This window comes from Manis javanica, chromosome 7 (genome assembly GCF_040802235.1).
Source record: "Manis javanica isolate MJ-LG chromosome 7, MJ_LKY, whole genome shotgun sequence".
NCBI classification, from domain to species: Eukaryota; Metazoa; Chordata; class Mammalia; order Pholidota; family Manidae; genus Manis; species Manis javanica.
In genome coordinates, this window is record NC_133162.1 from 126,663,200 (window position 1) to 126,681,231 (window position 18,032).

The 18,032-nt window shown below is 42.3% G+C and overlaps 1 protein-coding gene and 2 long non-coding RNA genes across 6 annotated transcripts in view; 1 reads left to right on the forward strand and 2 right to left on the reverse strand.

Annotated features, from left to right (window-relative positions):
* Window positions 1–10,098, reverse strand: LOC140850494 (uncharacterized). The gene is made up of 3 exons (XR_012133407.1): window positions 9,660–10,098; window positions 3,935–4,035; window positions 1–3,798 (listed from the first exon to the last, which is right to left on the reverse strand). It is a non-coding gene; the product is annotated as an uncharacterized lncRNA (long non-coding RNA).
* Window positions 1–18,032, reverse strand: part of LOC108384419 (CD302 antigen) — a 106,670-nt gene that overhangs the window by 13,465 nt on the left and 75,173 nt on the right. Inside the window, exon 1 of one of the 2 annotated variants that reach the window (XM_036995903.2) lies at window positions 10,108–10,241. The exons of the other annotated variant lie outside the window; for it this stretch is intronic. Coding sequence (XP_036851798.2) covers window positions 10,108–10,171 — 64 coding nt within the window. The 5' untranslated portion in view covers window positions 10,172–10,241. Of the gene's footprint in view, window positions 1–10,107; window positions 10,242–18,032 lie in introns of those variants that run through there. 2 annotated transcript variants of the gene reach the window in all.
* On the forward strand, window positions 10,127–17,885 carry LOC118967921 (uncharacterized). Of its 3 annotated transcripts, none has more exons than XR_005055252.2 (5): window positions 10,127–10,262; window positions 10,594–10,969; window positions 14,233–14,402; window positions 15,201–15,361; window positions 17,774–17,885. It is a non-coding gene; the product is annotated as an uncharacterized lncRNA (long non-coding RNA). The 3 variants fall into 3 exon arrangements; XR_005055251.2 differs by having other exon boundaries at window positions 14,233–14,336; XR_012133406.1 differs by having other exon boundaries at window positions 10,148–10,262; window positions 10,599–10,969.

An 18,032-nucleotide genomic window follows, 5' to 3' on the forward strand; every position in this document is an offset into this window, starting at 1 on the left:
GAAAAAGAAAAACACTGTTAGTAACTTCCTTGTCATGTGTTTTAAATTCCACATAAAAGTGAAATCATACGGTACTTGTCTTTTTCTGTCTGTAATACCCTCTACGTCCATCCATATTGTACAAATGGCAAGATTTCTTTCCTTTTTATGGCTAATATTCCATCATGTGTGTAGGGTGTGTGTGCGTAATATATGTGTGTATATATATATATATATATATATATATATATATATACACACACAGACACATCTTGGTTCATTCATCTGTTGATGGACACTTGGCTTGCTTCCATTATCTTGGCTATTGTACCTAATACTGCAATAAACACAGGGGTTTATTTACTTTTTCTAATTAATGTTTTTGCTTTCTTTGGGTAAATTCCCAGAAGTAGAATTACTGGGTCATGTGGTACTTCTATGTGTAATTTTTTGAGGAACCTCCCTTCTGCTTTCCATAGTAGTTGCATCAATTTCCATTCCTACCAACACTTCACATTATGGTCAAAAAAGATGCTTATTGAGGATTTCAGTCTTCTTACTGAGATCTGTTTTATGGCCTAATGTGTGATCTGTCCTGGAAAATGTTCCATGTGGACTTGAAAAGAATGCATACTCTGTTGTTTTTGGATGGAATATATCTATGAGGTTCATCTGGTCTAAGGTGTCATTTAAGTCTAGTTTTCTGCCTTTTTATCTTTCTCTTCCTTCTGGACCCCCTATTATGCAAATGTTAATACATCTGATGTCTCTGAGGTCCCTTAAACTATTTTCATTTTTTTTTCTTTTTTGTGTTCAGCTTAGGTGATTTTCACTATCCTGTATTCCAGATCATTGATCTGTTTTTCTGCATCATCTAATCTGCTGTTGATTCCCTCTAGTATATTTTTCATCAGCTCAGACTGGTTCTCTTTTATATTTTCTATCTCTTGACATTTTCACTGTATTCATCACTCTTCTCCTAGGTTTGGTGAACATATTTATGACCATAACTTCTCCTAGGTTTGGTGAACATATTTATGACCATGCAACCTTCAAGAGCAGAACTCTTTATCAGGTGTATCTCCATTTTGCTAGTTCTTTTTCTGAGGTTTTGTCGTTTTCTTTGATTTGGAACATATTCCTCTGTCTCCTCATTTTGCCTCTCTGTGTTTGTTTCTACGTATCAGGTAGGTCAGTTTCATCCCCCAATCTTCAAGTGTGGCCTGTATGGAAGGTGTCCTGTGAGGCCCAGAAGCACAAGTATCCCCTGTGTTGGCTACACTGACTTTCCTGTTGTGGTTGGGCCATAACTGCTGTGGGTACATTACTGGGTGAGGCTGGCCCCCAGCCCAGCTGGCTGAGAGGCCTGGCTGCAGCTGTGGCAGGTGTGCTGGTGGGCAGGAGCCATTCTGGAGTGGTGCCTGGTGGAGTGGGTGGGTTGGGTGGGGCAGGTCCACAGGAACATGCTGGGGTGGACGAGGTAGACAGTGCTAGCAAGGTAGAAGGAGAAAGTCCACCACTGGTGCCCACCAGTGCCAGGCCAGCTGGGCAGAATGAGTGCAAGAAAAATGGCACCCTGTAGGACTTCCATTCTTGGAGAAAGTTCATACAAAATCCTTGCTTCTCTGGTAATAAAATTAGTCAATAAATATCCTTCATGTATGACCCAGGTGCTTTTCAAACTGTTGCCTTTGTGCTGGGTCTTGAGCAAGTGAATTTGTGCATGCAACCTTCAAGAGCAGAATCTGTTTCCTACAACCCTCCAGCTCTCCCAGAGTTAAGCCCTGCTGATCTGAAAAGTCAGATGTTATGGGGGCTCATCCTCCAGTGCAGTCCCCAGGGCTGAAGTGCATGATGTAGGGCGTGAACTCCTTGCTCCTCAGAGAGGACCTCCGTATCTGTAATACCCCTCCTGCTTGTGGGCTACCATGCCAGGGGTGGGGGTACCAACCAGACCATGTCTCTGCCCTTTCTGTACTTCTTGATGTGTTTTTTCTTTATATCTTTGGCTGTGGAACAGCTGTTCTGCTAGTGTTCAGGTTGTTCTCAGAGGAAGTTCCGTATGTAGTTGTAGCCTTGGTGTGTCTTTGGGGAGAGCTAAGATCGGGATTCTCCAACTCCACCGTCTTGGTCCTTCTCCCTCTTTTTTCCTTCTTCCATTTCTGTGTTATTACCTGTTGTTATTTTCCGTTTGCTTGAAGAAATCTCTTTAGTGTGTCCTTAAGTACAGGCCTACTACAAACTCCTTCAGTTCTTCATTTTCTGTAATGTCTTTATACAGCCTTCATGTCTGAAAGATATTTTTACAAATAATAGAATTCTAGAATGGCAGCTTATTTTTCACTTAAGGTGTAATTTTATTGTTTTGGCTTCCATCATTCCTAGTAAGAAATCAGCTGTCAGTCCGATTGTTGGTTTTTCTGGCTGCTTTCAAGATTTTCTTTGTCTTTGGTTTTTGGCAGTTTGACAGTGGTATGCCTAGTATTTTTTTTAATCCTGCTAATAATTCGGTGTATTTATTTATTCTGTAGCTTATTTTCATTGGTCACTTTTGTAAAGTTCTTGGCTATTATCATTCCAAATAATGCTTCTACTCTGTTTTCTCCCTCTTCCTTTATGGGGCTCAAATTACGTATGTATTAGGTTTTTCACTATGTCCCATATGTTCTCTTTGCTCTTTTCTATATTTTTAATACTTTTGGCTCTCCACACTAAAATCATGTCCTTTCTAATTTACTAATTTACTCTTCAGTTTTAACAAATCCACTGTTAAACCCATCTATTGAGTTCATAATGTCATTGATTTTTCAGTTACAGAATTTTAATTTCTTTATATTTTTATAGATTCTGGGTCTCTGGAAAAATTCTCAATCTTACTATCTATATGCTTGAACTAAGTTATTTTTAAGTCCCTTTCTGATAACTTTAATTTCTGGGTCACTTGTGGCCTAGTTTTGTTGGTTTCTCCCACTGGCCTATTTCTTGGTATGCCTGGTAGGTTTCTTTTTTATCAAATACCAGACACTGTGTAGGAAAAACAGTAGGGGCTTTAGATGATGTCATTCTCCTTGAGAAAGGACTCTGGTAGGCAGCTGGAGTCCTGAAGATGAATACAGTCAGGGACTGAGCTCAGCACAGGGGGTGCTGCACCTCGGGGAGGCTGTGTCCATGGATCCCAACTGAAGGTCGGGATGTTCATGGCTATATAACCCCTCCTCCTTGGCAAATTAAAACTCAAATTTTTGTCGCCTTAACACCAGGAAATTGCCAAAAACTCTGCTCTCTTTTAGCTGCTTAAAATTTTGGCAACGCCCGTAAGGGGAAAAGTAGCACGGACTGTGAGGCTCACCTAAACAAACTTTCTGAACGGTCGGTCGGTCCTCTGATGCCTGCAAATATGATTCTTAAGGAATTTTTTTCTGGATTTTCTGGGTCTTAATAGGAGCATGTCTCCCACTCAGTTACAGATAGAAGCAGAATTCCTCCTTTCACTTTTGAACAAGTCATCAATGATTATTGGTCCATGTATCCATCATCCACCCAACAAACATCTGCTGAGCAACTTGTGTGTGTCAGGCACACTGGTCAGTGCTCAGTGTGGTGGGAGAGTCATACACACATATCATAAAGGTAAGATAGGGAAAATGCTGCAAGGCTACAGAAGAAAGAGTAAATAATTTATAGAGTAAGGGGACATTTCAAAAGGGAAGCAATATTTGAGCTATAACTCACAGGATAAATGAGTCTGCCGTGCAGAAAAGAAAAAGAGCAAGACATTCCAGACGGAAGGAATGCCATAAAAAGCACAATGCGAGGCACCTGGTGAGGAGTCAGATACTCGGGTGAGGGAACCAGGCAGGTCTCCCCCTCCCACCCCTCCTCCCACCAGAGAATGTTTTACGTATTAAGACATGATAGACATGAAACTCACATTGAAAGTCACAAGAACTGATACCTGATTCGCAAATTTTGATTTTGTTCTTTTTTTCAGTTTTCTGACTTTCTTCAGGTTTCTTCTGTTGCTTTTTCTTTAGCCTTAGAGAATTTTTTTAAAAACTGAAATGGAAACAGACTACGGTACCATGTTTGATGACACCTGACCCACCTTTGTAAATCACTGGAAGTTCTTGAACCACAAGTTGAGAAATGGTCTCATACTATTTCTAGTTAAAGCTACACACAGTGTTTTCAACTGATAGTAACACAAGGATACAAAAATGTCAATTTTTGAAATACTGTTTACATGGAATAAAGCATGTCTATAAAGCACACAAAAATACAGTCAACACCAAAGAAGGTAAAATTTATAAATTCTTTGTACACTTGTAGTTCCTATGCTTTATAAAAGGCTTTGTAAAGTATAACTGACCTCAAAATCATCGATTGACTAAGGTGTATTACTGTATCATTGTCAGCACATGTGCCAATTCCCCAAGAAGCACAGCCCTCCCCTTCCTGTAAGCTCTCACTCCTCTGATCTTCTGCAGGACTCTGCGCTACACACTGTGTGCAAGGCCTTTTCTGGTTCCTAAAGACCTGCTCAGCTTACCTCTAATGAGAGAGAACCGCTGTAAGGACACGTGGAGTAATAACAAAGCTAAGGATACTGTCTCCAAATAGTCCTCTTAGGGTTCTTATACCATCCCCACTTGGGCTGCGTCCCTGCCTAAAGCAGACATACTTTGATTTAGGAAATTATTCCTATTTCGATTAGTGGTGGCTAGGGTGGTAAGGATAATATGGCACAATCCATGGGGCCAGCTCCTAAGAACCACAGGTAGACATTCTTTCTGGAAAGGGGACCATGCTACCCTATGATAACAAGCACACATTCATATAGCTCTGATCAATCCTGCTCTGTTGGCAAGTTATCTGAATCTTGTCCTGTGTTCCCAACTGGACTGTTAATTGCATGACAACAGTGACCATGTCTTAAATCGAACTGTACCCTTAAGAATAACTATCATGGTGTCTTGTGCATAACACAAGATAATGTGCAGAGCAGTGGGTCACTGCAGGGCTCTCACTAAGCACAGTAGGCTGTGGAGCAAAGGCTGGCCTGACTGCATGATCCTGGCTATGTTACCTAACCTTCCTGGGCCCCAGCCTCCTTATTTGTAAAATGGGGATGATTTAACAGTACCTATCTAGGGGCGGGCTGTGGGTAGGATGCTGGTTCCTCACATGTGGGCTTCTCCACAGGGCTGCCTAAGGGTCCTTAGGACATGGCAGTTGGCTTCCCTCAGAGCAAGTGATTTAAATGAGAACAAGGTAGGAGTGCAAGGTGCAAATGTCTTTTATGATCCAACCTGGGGAGTCAACACTCCATTATTTCTGCAGTATCCTATTGGTTATTATATCAGCCCAATTCAGTGTGGAGGTGAGCTACCCAAGAGCTTGAATACCAGGGGGCAAGAATCACGGGGCCGTCTTGCAGCCTAGCGACCACAAGGACAAGAACTACGGAGAGAAGTCAAAACAGAAACAAGATCCTGAGTAGAGGGCGGGAGTCAGGGTTGCCGTTTCAGAAAGGCCTCAAGAAGGATCTCACTACAAAGATGACAGATAAAAAATGTGTGAAGGGCCCAAGAAAGGACTAACAGCTACCAAAGGGAAAGGGACTGGGGAGGATGGGTGGGAAGGGAGGGAGACGGGGGTGGAAGAAGAAAGGGGGCCTTACGATTAGCATGTATAATGTGGGGGGGCACGGGGAGGGCTGTGCAGCACAGAGAAGACAAGTAGTGATTTTACAGCATCTCACTACGCTGAGGGACAGGACTAATGGGGTATGTCAGGGGGACTTGGGGAAGGGGAGAGTCTAGTGAATATAATGTTCCTCATGTAATTGTAGATAAATGACACCAAAAAAAATGTGTGAAGGAGCTGAGATCAGACAGGGGAAAGCAAACAGGCCCCTGAGACAGGAGTGAGGAGGAGGGGGAGGAAGATTGTAGTGACTCAGAGGTCCTTACTGAATAATTAAATAAGCAATACATGGTAAGATAGCCACCCCCCCCAAAGAAACCCCAAAAACTACAGGCAGAAAACAGAAAAGAAACTGTCCACTTCCTCAAAACTTGCAACTGCCCTCAGGGTCTATGGCATTTGCAGGGACTGCAGTTCAGTCAGCGTGAACCCTTCTTCTCATGCTACAGGCCAGAGGTGCACCCCAGAAACAAACTGTACCCGCTCTGCAAGAGATGTGTTTTTACTCAGAGAACAGCGTTCAGAGAGGCTGGAGACCTCCTGTGAGGACAGCTGAGTTTCAGGCGCTTCTTGAGCAGAAGGCTAAGTCTGCTTTAATGCTAAGTACCTTTCGATAATTCTGTTGTAATTAAACACCAGCCTCAACATTCTGCCGTAAGTTTTCATTGGCAGGTGCTGTAATATTTTCTATAAAAATGTATTTCAATAACTATATCTCTTGCACAGTAGTCTTGAAAAAATAGGTTGTATTAATGCACCAAAATGACACTTTGTGGATTTCAAAATTTTATAATTCTACTCATTTAATATGTACAGAGATTTAGGAGTCTGATGAATTTAAAAGCTTATCCTTAACTCCAAAAGTCTCCACATGCATCCTCCATCTAAAATTACCACACACTAAAAGAACAAAATGGCATATCCACAGGAATATTTTGCACTGCCAAACAATTCTAACAGAACTCTCTGTCCCCTTAAAATTTCATTTCTTAAACAATCAGGGATGGTATAAGAGTAAGTGATCCTTGGGACATATACTTGGTGTTCATGTTAATAAAGGAAAAGCAAAGACTATTTTTTTTTTCCTTGTCAAAAGGAAGACCTTTGTCCCTCTCCTAGTAAGATATGAGTTGCAGTCAGTTACCTTCTTGAGGGCCACTGGGGAGATGGAGCGGAAGAAAAGGAGATGTTCATTCTGTGCAGAGGAGAGAGTGGGGCTCCAGGCCCCCGACGAGTAGGGAGGGCCTGTGGCCACGCCCTGGGCTGCAAGCTCTCCCTGCACCACAGAGAAATAGAGCCCCTCGGACTCTCCATGCCCTTCCCACACCAACCCTTCTGAACCAGCTTCCAAGACATCCACCTCCATCTTCTCCCCTCCAGTCCCTTTGCTGAAGAGCTGTCATGAATTATAAAAGAAATGTGGACTATAACCCTGTTACAAAACTAGTTTTCAAGCATAAGCACATTTTTAAAAGCTTCCCAACAATGACAGAAATCCTGAAATAATACCTAATTGTAATTTCACATTTTCATTGGAAGAAAAAAAACCACATTTATTAACCCTTCAAAATTTACAAAAATATATCTGAGAAAATTTCCCCTGAAATATCACTGTGCCCTCCACAAGGGACAGAAAAAGTCACATCAATAGGTTAAGATGATTTAAAATTATGAATGCAATTATGAGATGAATTCATGGCAGAGGGAAAATGATGTGAGAGAAACTGCAATCCTATTATCTTCCCCTACTTTTTAGATCATGCATCTAAATTTTTTGGCCTTTTATTTTAAATTAGAATAAAGTACAGACACAAAACAAAATTCACAAGGCGGTAAAGTCTCTGCTGTTATGTAGCTTCCTTCTGAGCAACAGGCAAGAAGGCAATGAATAAACAAGATGCATTCAGATAGTATTAAATACTTTGAAGAAGATAAAACATGGGGACGTGACGGAGAACGTGGGGTGCTCAGGGAAGGCCCAAGGAGGTGACATATGAACAGAGATCTACATGATAGAGGTGGAGACAGCCATGCCAAGACTAGGGAAGGGGAGGGTGGTATAGGGCAGAAGGACCAGTCAGGGTGGATAATCAGAGTGAATGGCAGGAAGGATGGTAAGCGAGGGTATCAGAGAGGAAGGCAGGGGCCCCTCATCTAGGACTGGCAGCCTATGGAAATTCAAAGTCAGTCATCTAGATCCTGACCACAGAATGAAGATTTACTCCCCACATGCTTATATCCACCCATCTCAGGCACACCATGGGAAATCACTGACCCAATAAACATACCCTGATTATCTACTATGTGCAAAAAGCACCATTTCAGAAGAACTTTTTCAGAGGGATGCCACAGAACCTCACTCAGGAATTTAAAGAATGTTTTGTTCACTGTGATTTTCAAGATAATAACTAAGAATAAGATCATTTGCATTAATAAACTCCAAAACAGAGGACACCTAACAATGATTTCCATTTCAACATTACTTTAACACTTTATGTAATACCACAGGAGCTTTTTTGTTAAGATCTTGACATGCAGCTGATTCTGTGGCAACCTTGCAAACTTTCTTGACTTAGATATAAGCTACTGTGATTCTTGATCCTGTCTGGAAATGAGATTTGTGAAGTATTATGATGAAAAACATACACAGTTCTTCAGCCTTATATCATCAACCTGTATATGCATGTGTTCAGTAACCATAAATATTCAACACATAAAAAGTGGTGCTCAGGGTGTTTTCAAGTTGCAGTAATTACCCTTCGACTTGTATGAAGACAACAAAGGGAAGGAAACCAAGATTCACCATGCCTGATACAGGCGCGGACGTAACGTTCTCCCTCAAGTGCCATGGCCCTATGGGGTATTAGCTCCATTTTACTGGCGTGCATTGAGTTGAGTAAAATGATCAAGGCCCCACAAATCTGTACATAACCCCAAAGCTCATGCTTTTTCTAAATCCTTAAAGCCTCCAGTCTGAGAGAAGTTGATTAATTAATAGCATTAATTTATTCAACATACACTTGCTAAGCTCCTGAAAAGCCTATGTAACCATACGGGACTTATAAAAAGAAAAAGAACAAAACGTTCAAAAGATAGCTTGTCCTCTCCTGCTGATCCAAGGAGCTTCTCTGAAGAAGAGATAGTATCTAAATCTAGAAATGGATTTTTTTTAAAAAATCTGACCAGAGAAGTATTTTTTGATTCTCCTGACGTATGAAAGCATGGCAGCCAGGAGGGTGGGCTAACAGGCATTTAGATGCTTCTGGCAAAGCTAATGAAGTGCACAAGGAGGACTCAAAACAGTTCAGCCTTCCCAGGAATCTCCAGTCCAGCCTTGTCTTAGACAAAACTGAAGTGCTCAGTCTGAACCATGTGAAAATTGGCACATCTTGTTTCTGCAACTCCACAGGCAGCAGATGGCATAACTGGTCATAAATGCTCCACCACAAAAGCTTTCAGAAAAGCAGCTTTGAGTCTGTAACCAAGTTCTGATCTGCTTACTCCGCTGCTCTCTCCAACACTGAGATCCTTGAAAATATTCCTGCCTGTCAGCAGGCTTCCAGTAAGAACTTAAAAAATGGCAGAAATTTTCAGGAAAAAAAAAAAACAACTCTTGCATAATCTTTTTCAAACCCACACAAGTGTTCACTTAGTTCTTGTTTATTTTGCTGTTCAATTCCTGGAATTGTTCAATTAATAGTGTTTTTGGGTGGAAGTCTTTCCTCCAAAGGATTCCCCATCATTTTTGACATGCTTGTATGGAACCCTTGTTTAAAACAACAAAAACAAAAAACCCCACGCCCATTCAATAGGATTGTCTATTTTGCTCAGGAGTCATTCTGGAAGTGATTGACTAAATGGTGTGATTTCTTCAGATGTCACTTGCACAACAGCAGACTAGACTTAAAAGATTTTTAAATCACACGACTTGAGTGGAATCGCCCGTTCACGTCCCACTTCCACCCAGGGCTTACCTGAACTGTTACCTTGTTGCAACAACTTGCACGCCAACCAGGTGGACAAACAACGCCACCCGCAGAAGAGGGCCAGCTTCCTCCCAGCAAACCCGCGCCGCCCGCAGCGGGCGAACCCCCCGCAGCCAACGTCCCCGCGTCTCGTTTAGGCCCCAAGTGGCCCCGACCCTCTGCTCGTCGTGCTCCGCCCGGGTAGCCCGGGGCGGGAGCCCCTCCCGCGGCGGCGGCTGCGCGGACCTCGCGGACGCGGGGCCGTGGGAGGCGGTCGGGGGCCGGCCCGCAGCGCGCTGCACGGCGGGCTGCGCGGACACGGGGGCCCGCGGGGCGCGCGAGCAGGTGGCGGCGGGATGCCCGGGCGGGACGCGGCTGCGCAGGGCCGCCGGCGCGCGGTGCGGGGTGGGGGGCGTGCGCCGGGCCGGGGCGGTGGCGCGGCGAGGGGGCAGCTTACCCGCGACGGCGGCGGCGAGGCCCAGCAGCGGCAGCAGGACCGCGGGCAGCGCGGCCCCGAGCATGACGGCGGCGCGGGCGCCCGGCGCGGCCCTTCTCGGAAGTGCGGAGCCACCGACGCCTCCCTCCCGCGGGCCCGGGCGAGGACGGGCGGAGGTGTGGGCGGCGGGGGGAAGCGGGGAGGGGGCGGGCCTGAAGGGGAGGGACGGAGGGGAGGAGGGGGAAGGGAGCCGGGGGGACCGAGGGGAGGACGGAGCGGGGAGGACGGAGGTGGGAGGAGGGGACGGTCAGCCCGCAGCTGACCCGGGCGGCTTGATTCCAATCTCGCGCGGCCTTCTGGAATCTTTTTTATTTTTTTGCATTTTTACAACTTTTCATTTGAACTGAAATAATTTCAGACTATCAAAAGGGCAGCAAAAGTAAAACAAAGAATTTCCGTGACTTTTCAGCCAGCTTCCCTAAATATTAACTTCGTGTGTATCTCAAGCACAGGGAGCAAAGCCCCGGGAGTGGCGCTGCCGCAGGCCTGTCGACCCCTCTGCAGCCCTTAGCACACGTCGCCAATCTTCCCTCTGATGTTCGTTGTCTGGTCTAATGCCCAGCCCGGGAGCCTACATCGCGCCGGCAGTCACGCCGCCTTCGTCCCCTTTCATGTGGGAAGGTGGCTCAGGCCGTGAGCGTCTTCAGCTATCCCGACACCGCTGAAGAGCACCGGCCAGAGGGTTGTACAATGTCCTGCAGTTTCGGCTTGTCTGATGTTCTCTCTTCTGGAAGATTGGAAGTTGGAAGAACAGGATTCCGGTTATCCTTTTTTTATCAAGAATATCAAAGAAGTGATGTGCTCTCAGGGCGTCACCTCACAGGTATGTTAACTTTAATCTGTTAAGGTGAGGGGTGTCTGCCAGGTTTCTCTTTTCGATCTGATGGCCAGAAACGTTTTCAAAGGCTCCTTCTGGTGTACTATGGCCCTTTCACAACTTTTCTATTACCAGCTCTGAGATTAAAGGCCTTTAAACTATGCTTGCACAGCCCTTGGAAGGACTGTGCCCATACCTTGAGCTACAACCAAACAGCAAAATTATGACTGTTATAATGTATTTATAAACTATGCAAGTGTAACTTGACAGTTGAGGGGACTGGAACCAGACAGCACAATGCCCAAACCAGGGCCCAGTAAGCTCTGACACAGCCTAATGTCATTAGCAAAAGAGTGCTTTGAAATCAAGTCTAAACTCAACAAAAACACAAACAACTCAATTTTTAAAAATGTAAAAATAATCTGAATAGACACCTCGCCAAAGAAGATATGGAGATGACAAAAAGTAGATGAAAACATGCTCAATAGCATATTGCATATTAAAACAAAAATGGATACCACTACACACCTATTAGAATAGCTAAGATCCCAAACACTGCCAACAGCCAAATGCTGATGAAGATGTGGGACAAAAGGAACTCTTACTCATTGCTGGGATGGGATGTGAAAATGGTACAGGCACTTTTGAAGATAGTTTGGCAGCTTCTTACAAAACTAAATCTACTCTTACCATACAGTTCAGTGACAGTCCTTCTTGGTATTTATATGAACAAGTTGAAAATGTACATACACACAAAAGCTGCACAAGGATTTGTATAGCAGCTTTATTCATAATTGCCGAAGCCTGAGTACAACCAACGTCCTTCAATAGCTGAATGGATAAACGGTGGTACACCCATGCAATGGAATAATATTCAGTGCTAAAAAGAACTATCGAGCCCTGAGAAGACATGGAAGAACCTTAATATGGATTGTCAACTGGAAGAAGCCAATCTGAAAGGTTACATAGTGTAAGAGTCCAGCTATATGAATTTTGGAAAAGGCAAAACTATGGCGACAGTAAAATGATCTGCGGTCACCAGGGGTTGGGGAATCAGGAAGGTATGACTAGGTGGAGCTCAGAGGCCTTATAGGGTGATGAAACTATTCTGTATGATAACATAATGGTAGATACCTATCATTACATGTTTGTCAAAACCCAGCAAATGCACAGCATAATGAAAACTGTGGACTTTAGTTAGTAATGTATCAATATTAGATTATCAGTTTTAACAAATGTATTACACTAATGCAAGATGCTGATAATAGGGGAAAGGTAAGGAGGTCTATGGGAACTCTGTACTTTCTGCTCAATTTTTTTTATAAACTTAAAACTGCTCAAAAATTAAAGCCTATTCTAAAAAAAAATCAAGGGTAATGCTTTCCAACCCTTTCTAATCCTTTCTATGCCTTTGATAGTCCAGTCTGAAATGAAGTGATTGCACCAAGGAAATCTAACCAAAGGTCTGTGAGGGGTCAGAGTGTTCCAGGTGGTAGGGACCATCTTCATTTACTGATAAGGAAAATGAGGCTCAAATAAGGGACATGAGTTATCCATGGGTGTACAGTGAATACTATAAATTGAACCAGAGCCCAGGTTGTCTTCTGCAGGTCTCTACTGCCCATTCCAGGCTCAGCCCCTTTGCCAAAGTACCCAGGTCTTCTTCAGTTTATTTCCATTTTTCTCACCCTATCAATAATCCATTTATACACTAAACCCAAACCCAAAATAAATCATTCCAAAGGCACACTATGTTTAAATGGTCAACCATCCTGATTCTGGACTCTTCCGTCCTGCTAACTATGCAAGTAAAATGAACAGTTCTATGCAACCATGCAATTGAAAAAGTTCTCTCCACCCCCACATTAGGCACCAAAGTATGTTTTCTCAATATAGGTTTGCATTAAACCAATTCTCAATCATGGTTACATTTACAAAACCACTGGCATCCTAACAAATCGATCTATGTAGGAAGTAACCCATTTCAACAGTGTTTTGTATCTAAATCATCCGAACGAAGGAAAGGCATTATTTTTTGTACTGCTAACTCCAGTGCACACTTCCTCATTTCTTTACGTCAATATGACAAAACAGACTACTTAATGCCTCTGTGTGGGATAAAGTGATACTTCATTAAAATCTCTCGCTATGATGTCCTACTTTCCAATCACACTGAATACATTTTTCCTTCTCTGTCTCACCCTAATTTGCCTTCTTTGTGAGCTCATTCCAGACTCCAGTCCCTTGGTCTCATTTTTCCAGGCCTCTTATGTCTTCCTTCTCCATCCAGCCTGGAGGCTGCACCTCCACTTGTTCCTCTGTTGTGTCCACTGGCCAACTCTGAACCTGGGGTTGCTTTCTTTCTTTTTTTTTTTTTCTTTTTTACAATTAAAAATTTTTCCAGCTTTGCTGAGATATAACTGGCATATATCATTGTGCAAGTTTAAAGTGTACAACACATTGATTTGATACACATAATGCAAAATGATTACTACCATAACATTAGCTAACACCTCCATCCCAACATGTAATTACTTCTTTTTTTTTGGGTGAGATTTAAGATCTACTCTCTTAGCAACTTTCAAGTACACAGTACAGTTTTAACTATAATCACCATGCATGCATTAGCTCCCCAGAACTTACCCATCTTAGGACTGCAAGTTTGTACCCTTTGTCCAACTCTCTGCATTTCCCCCACCCCCAGCCCCTACTAACCTCCACTGTATTCTATGAGTTTAGATTTTTTAGATTCCACACATTAATGGTATCATACAGTAATTGTCTTTCTCTGACTTTTTTTTTGAGAGCATTATATTAGTTTCAGGTATTCAGTACAATGACTCAGTATTTGTATATGCTGTGAAGTGATCACCACAGTAAGTCTGATTAACATCCATGACCATACAGTTACAAACAACATTTTTTCTTCCAATGATGACTTACTTCACTTGGCATCATGCTCTCAAGATGCATCCATGTAGCCACAAATGGCCGTTTGCTTCTTTCTCATAGCTGAATAACATTCCATTGTGTGTGTATATATATATATGATGTATCTTCCTTATCCATTCATCCACTGATGGACACTTAGGTTGCTTCCATGTCTTGGCCACTCCAAAAATGCTGCAGTGAGCATGGGGGTGCAGACATCTCTTCAAGAGCCTGTTCTCATTTCCTTTGAATGTGTACCCAGAAATGGGACTGTTGGATTGAATGGCAGTTCTATTTTCAGTGTTTTGAGGTTAGGGTCTCTTATTTTTTCTTCACAGACTCCCTTTGCTCAACTTTACTCAAGTGACTGAGGACAGGTCGAGGAAATCAGTCACTTCTCCGGATGGTTGTTGCTACAAGGACTTGAACTTCATGCGGGCAGGTGTGCCTCTCTGCAGTCCTTTTTGTTTTTGTCTTGGTCATTGTCCTCTTCCACTCTGCTCATCAGGTATTTTAGTTTCTTATTACTCTCTTCAAGCTGAGACCCAATTTGCTACCTGTGTTTCAAAGTAAAAGACCTCACCTTCTACTCAACAGGAAAGTGCAGGCCATCAGATCTAGACAAAAATCTTCAAATACTTGTCTACTGTTCCCATCATTGTCATGCAGGTCTTCCTCTTGTGGCCTCGGAGAGGAGGGCATGCTTCCCCCACCCCATCCAAACCTAGTTCATCTTTCAGGGACTGCCCCTCTCATCCCACCTTCTCCACAAGGACTCCCTTCTTCTCCCCTGCATCATCTTCTCTGTGTCTAGTTTTTAGTTTTGCTTTCTTTCCCCTCATTTTCTAAACCTGTGAACCTCTTTCCCCCTCCTTTGGGTAAAAAGCCTTTGACCCGTCCTTCTCCCTCTTGCTCAACCCCTTCTTTCCATCTACACCAGGCTTCCCAAATTTTCATGCTCCCTGTCTCCTAATTTCTCTTGCACTTTTCAGTTCAGTCCCGTCTGGATTCTGGCTCCATCTGTTTTCCTGATTCCTGGGATCCAATCTTATCTGACTCTGCCTGTTGTTTAGCGATTGGAGCAATTCTGACTCTGCTTCTTGAATTGGGGCATCCCCTGTATGAAAAGGGTATTTGACCAGGGAACCAAAACACTAGGACTTCTCAGGACTGATCATCGGTCCACATTAGGTTCTTGGGGAAGGTCCCTGGGGTGGGCATTGATGAGTTCCTTTTTGGTCTGAGATACTTAGCCCTAGATAACTTTAGATTAAAACAATGGTGAGTCCTCCTGTGTGTATTTCAGCTCCCACAGGCCCAGGAGTGGGGAAAAAGGAATGAAGAGAAAAGGCTAATGAGGAAGACCAGTCAAGAAGAGGCTGTACAAATAATCCAGGGAGAAAAAAAGAGAAAGGCATGAATGAAGACATCTGGCAATGGAGATAGCTACTCTTTGGGAAGCCGGAGGTAAAGCACAGAATTGTTGGATTGGGGAGATGAGAAAGAGAGGATTTGAGTATGAATTCTGAGTTTCTAGCTGAAGAGGCTAGGGGTGTGGTGTCTTTATGCTAATTGAAAGAGAACATAGGAAGAACTGGGGGGAGGAATGGAAAACAAGTTTCTAAAATTCAGCCTATGACTAATTGAGCTTGGAAAAAAGAGAATACATGTATACTAAATTTTTTAGTATAGTGCAGATATTGTGAGAATGTTTTAATTTAGAATATTATCCAATATTATCCAGGAACCAGAGGTAACTTTGTATAGATCAAGAGGTCTAGTAAAAAAAAAAAAAAATTTCTCTTTGAGATCCAGTTAAAATTTGCCTTCCTAAGCAAGATAAAGTTGTGAAACTAAATAGCAATTAGGTCTTCATTTCTCCATGAAGGTTTTGGATTAAATGAACCTAAGATAAAGAAATCTGAATCTCTGATTTTCCCTAGCATAAACTCAGCTGTTGGGTCAGGGATGGGGGTTATTGAAAGGAAAGGAGCGACACACAGCAGCAATCCACCGGAGAAATCCGCTTTATTGGGGAAAGGTGCTGGGTTATATAGGAAGGGGCATGGGGTGATTGTGGTGTTACTTCTATGGGGCTGATGGCCATTGGCTAGGTGCTGGGATTGGAAGCGGGGCAAGAGAGGTGATTGGGCTTCAGGTGGCGCCGTAGGGAACCGAGGACCCGGAAGAGAAGCTGGAAGTTTGCCATCTTACTGGTTATCATCTTACTCAGTTATCAACACTTCATCAGCCATTTGCAGGGGAGAGGGTCCAGATGCTGAAGATACCTTGCCCTGGGATCAAGGAGAGGAACATGCTGTGTGCGGAGCAAGGGGAGAAAAAGGGGATGATTGGTATCATTTCTGTATTTGTCCCCTACACCTGATCATTAGGTATATTTGCTTGCTTTTTAGGTACCGGGCTTTGAGAGATCATTTTGTCAGACCACATGTCAGGGTTGGATTAGTTAAGGAGGATTGGACAAGGCTGTCTTCAGATCCTCTGAGCCATCTGGAACAGGTGGCAATGGGGAAAGGGACGTGATGCAGCAGTCCTGGTCATGTGGATAGACTATCCCGTGGGAGTTAGAACAGGAACTGAATCTTTGAACTATTGACTTAGGAGTGGTTGATGAATGCTTTGGGGCAGGAGGTGGTGAATAGGATCTCTTGAGGGGAGCACAAAAAATAAGTGGACAGTAGATGGAATTTCTGCCAATCCGATAGTTAAAAGACATGCTGAGAAAGTGAAATCTGAAAAAGAGACTAAAATAGAATATTCAGGGATGCAGGAATGATTACATTTATTCCTTTAAAAAATGCACACAAAATCTTAAGGATGCCTTGCTTTACAATAGCTGGACACTTTATTTTTTGTCACACTATATGTCTAATATAATAATTCCCAATCTAGAGTTTTTTTTCGAATAAGGATCAACAACACTTTTGATTTTTATGAATTGATATTTCACAGAATACAGGCCTGTGGTGTAGTAGAATGACCCTCGATTGGTATTTGCATCTATGCGTTCTCTAGGTGTACATAGTATAGTTTACCTAAAGATTTCAACATGGCTTTTCCAGTTGCTTCCAATAGTTTTCCATTATAAAGTAATGATGAACTTTCACTTAAAACATTGTAGGGAATGTTTCTTTAAGATATGCTCTCCAGGTAAAATTACAGGATCAAAGAGTATGGACATTTGGAAAGTCTTTGATTAAAAAAACAAAACCAAAAACAACTCTGTCCCCCGACACTTTTACATAAAAAATTAAAGAAAACAACTTTATTGTGTCATTACTATATATATCTGCACTTTTCCATCAAGTTGATTTAGTTTTCTGAAGAAAGTCTTATAACTAAAATTGTACCGATCATAGAGCAAGAGTCTAACACATTCAATAAAAAATATTTCAGGACCACTGTACTATAGGTTTAGACTATGCTAAAACTATCTGAGAAAATTATTTACAACTTCATCATAGTATAAACACTCTAAATTTTAAAATAAATCTGTGGATTTTATACAAAAATATTCTAAAGTACAAATATAAGTTAAACACTGAATAAAATATTCCTCATGTCCAGTGCTGGCTGCTACTAAGATATATTCTAGGTGGTAAAACTTAAAGTGATAACCATGAAAGAGTGTTTCCTTAATTATTCAAAATTTTAAATATTTCACTAGTAATCACAAGGTTTAGCAGTTCATTGTAAAATTTTCACTTTTACAAATGCAAAGTATGCAATTTCCTTTACAGACCCTTTTTTCTTTACTCAAATAAAAACGTAACAAAGTAATAAAAAATTCTTAATCAAAAGTTAACATGCCATATGAAGAATATAAGTTGTGAAATTTTCAAAAATTCTTATCCTTAGCTGATTCCCTTTAAGAAAGAAACAGTTATATTTTGCACATAAGAAAAGACAAGAAACAGCTACAGGCTATCTGATGAATCGAATAACAACATTCCCACACTTTAGAAAAATGGTAAGTACTAAATCTTCTTTAAAAGGCACCGTTTTATGAATAACTATGAATAGAACAAAACATTTGCTTTTAAATAATTTTGGTATGAAATATCTTTCAAATAGTATGAAAAGAATCTTGCCAAGAGGCAGCATTTTGCTGTGTAAA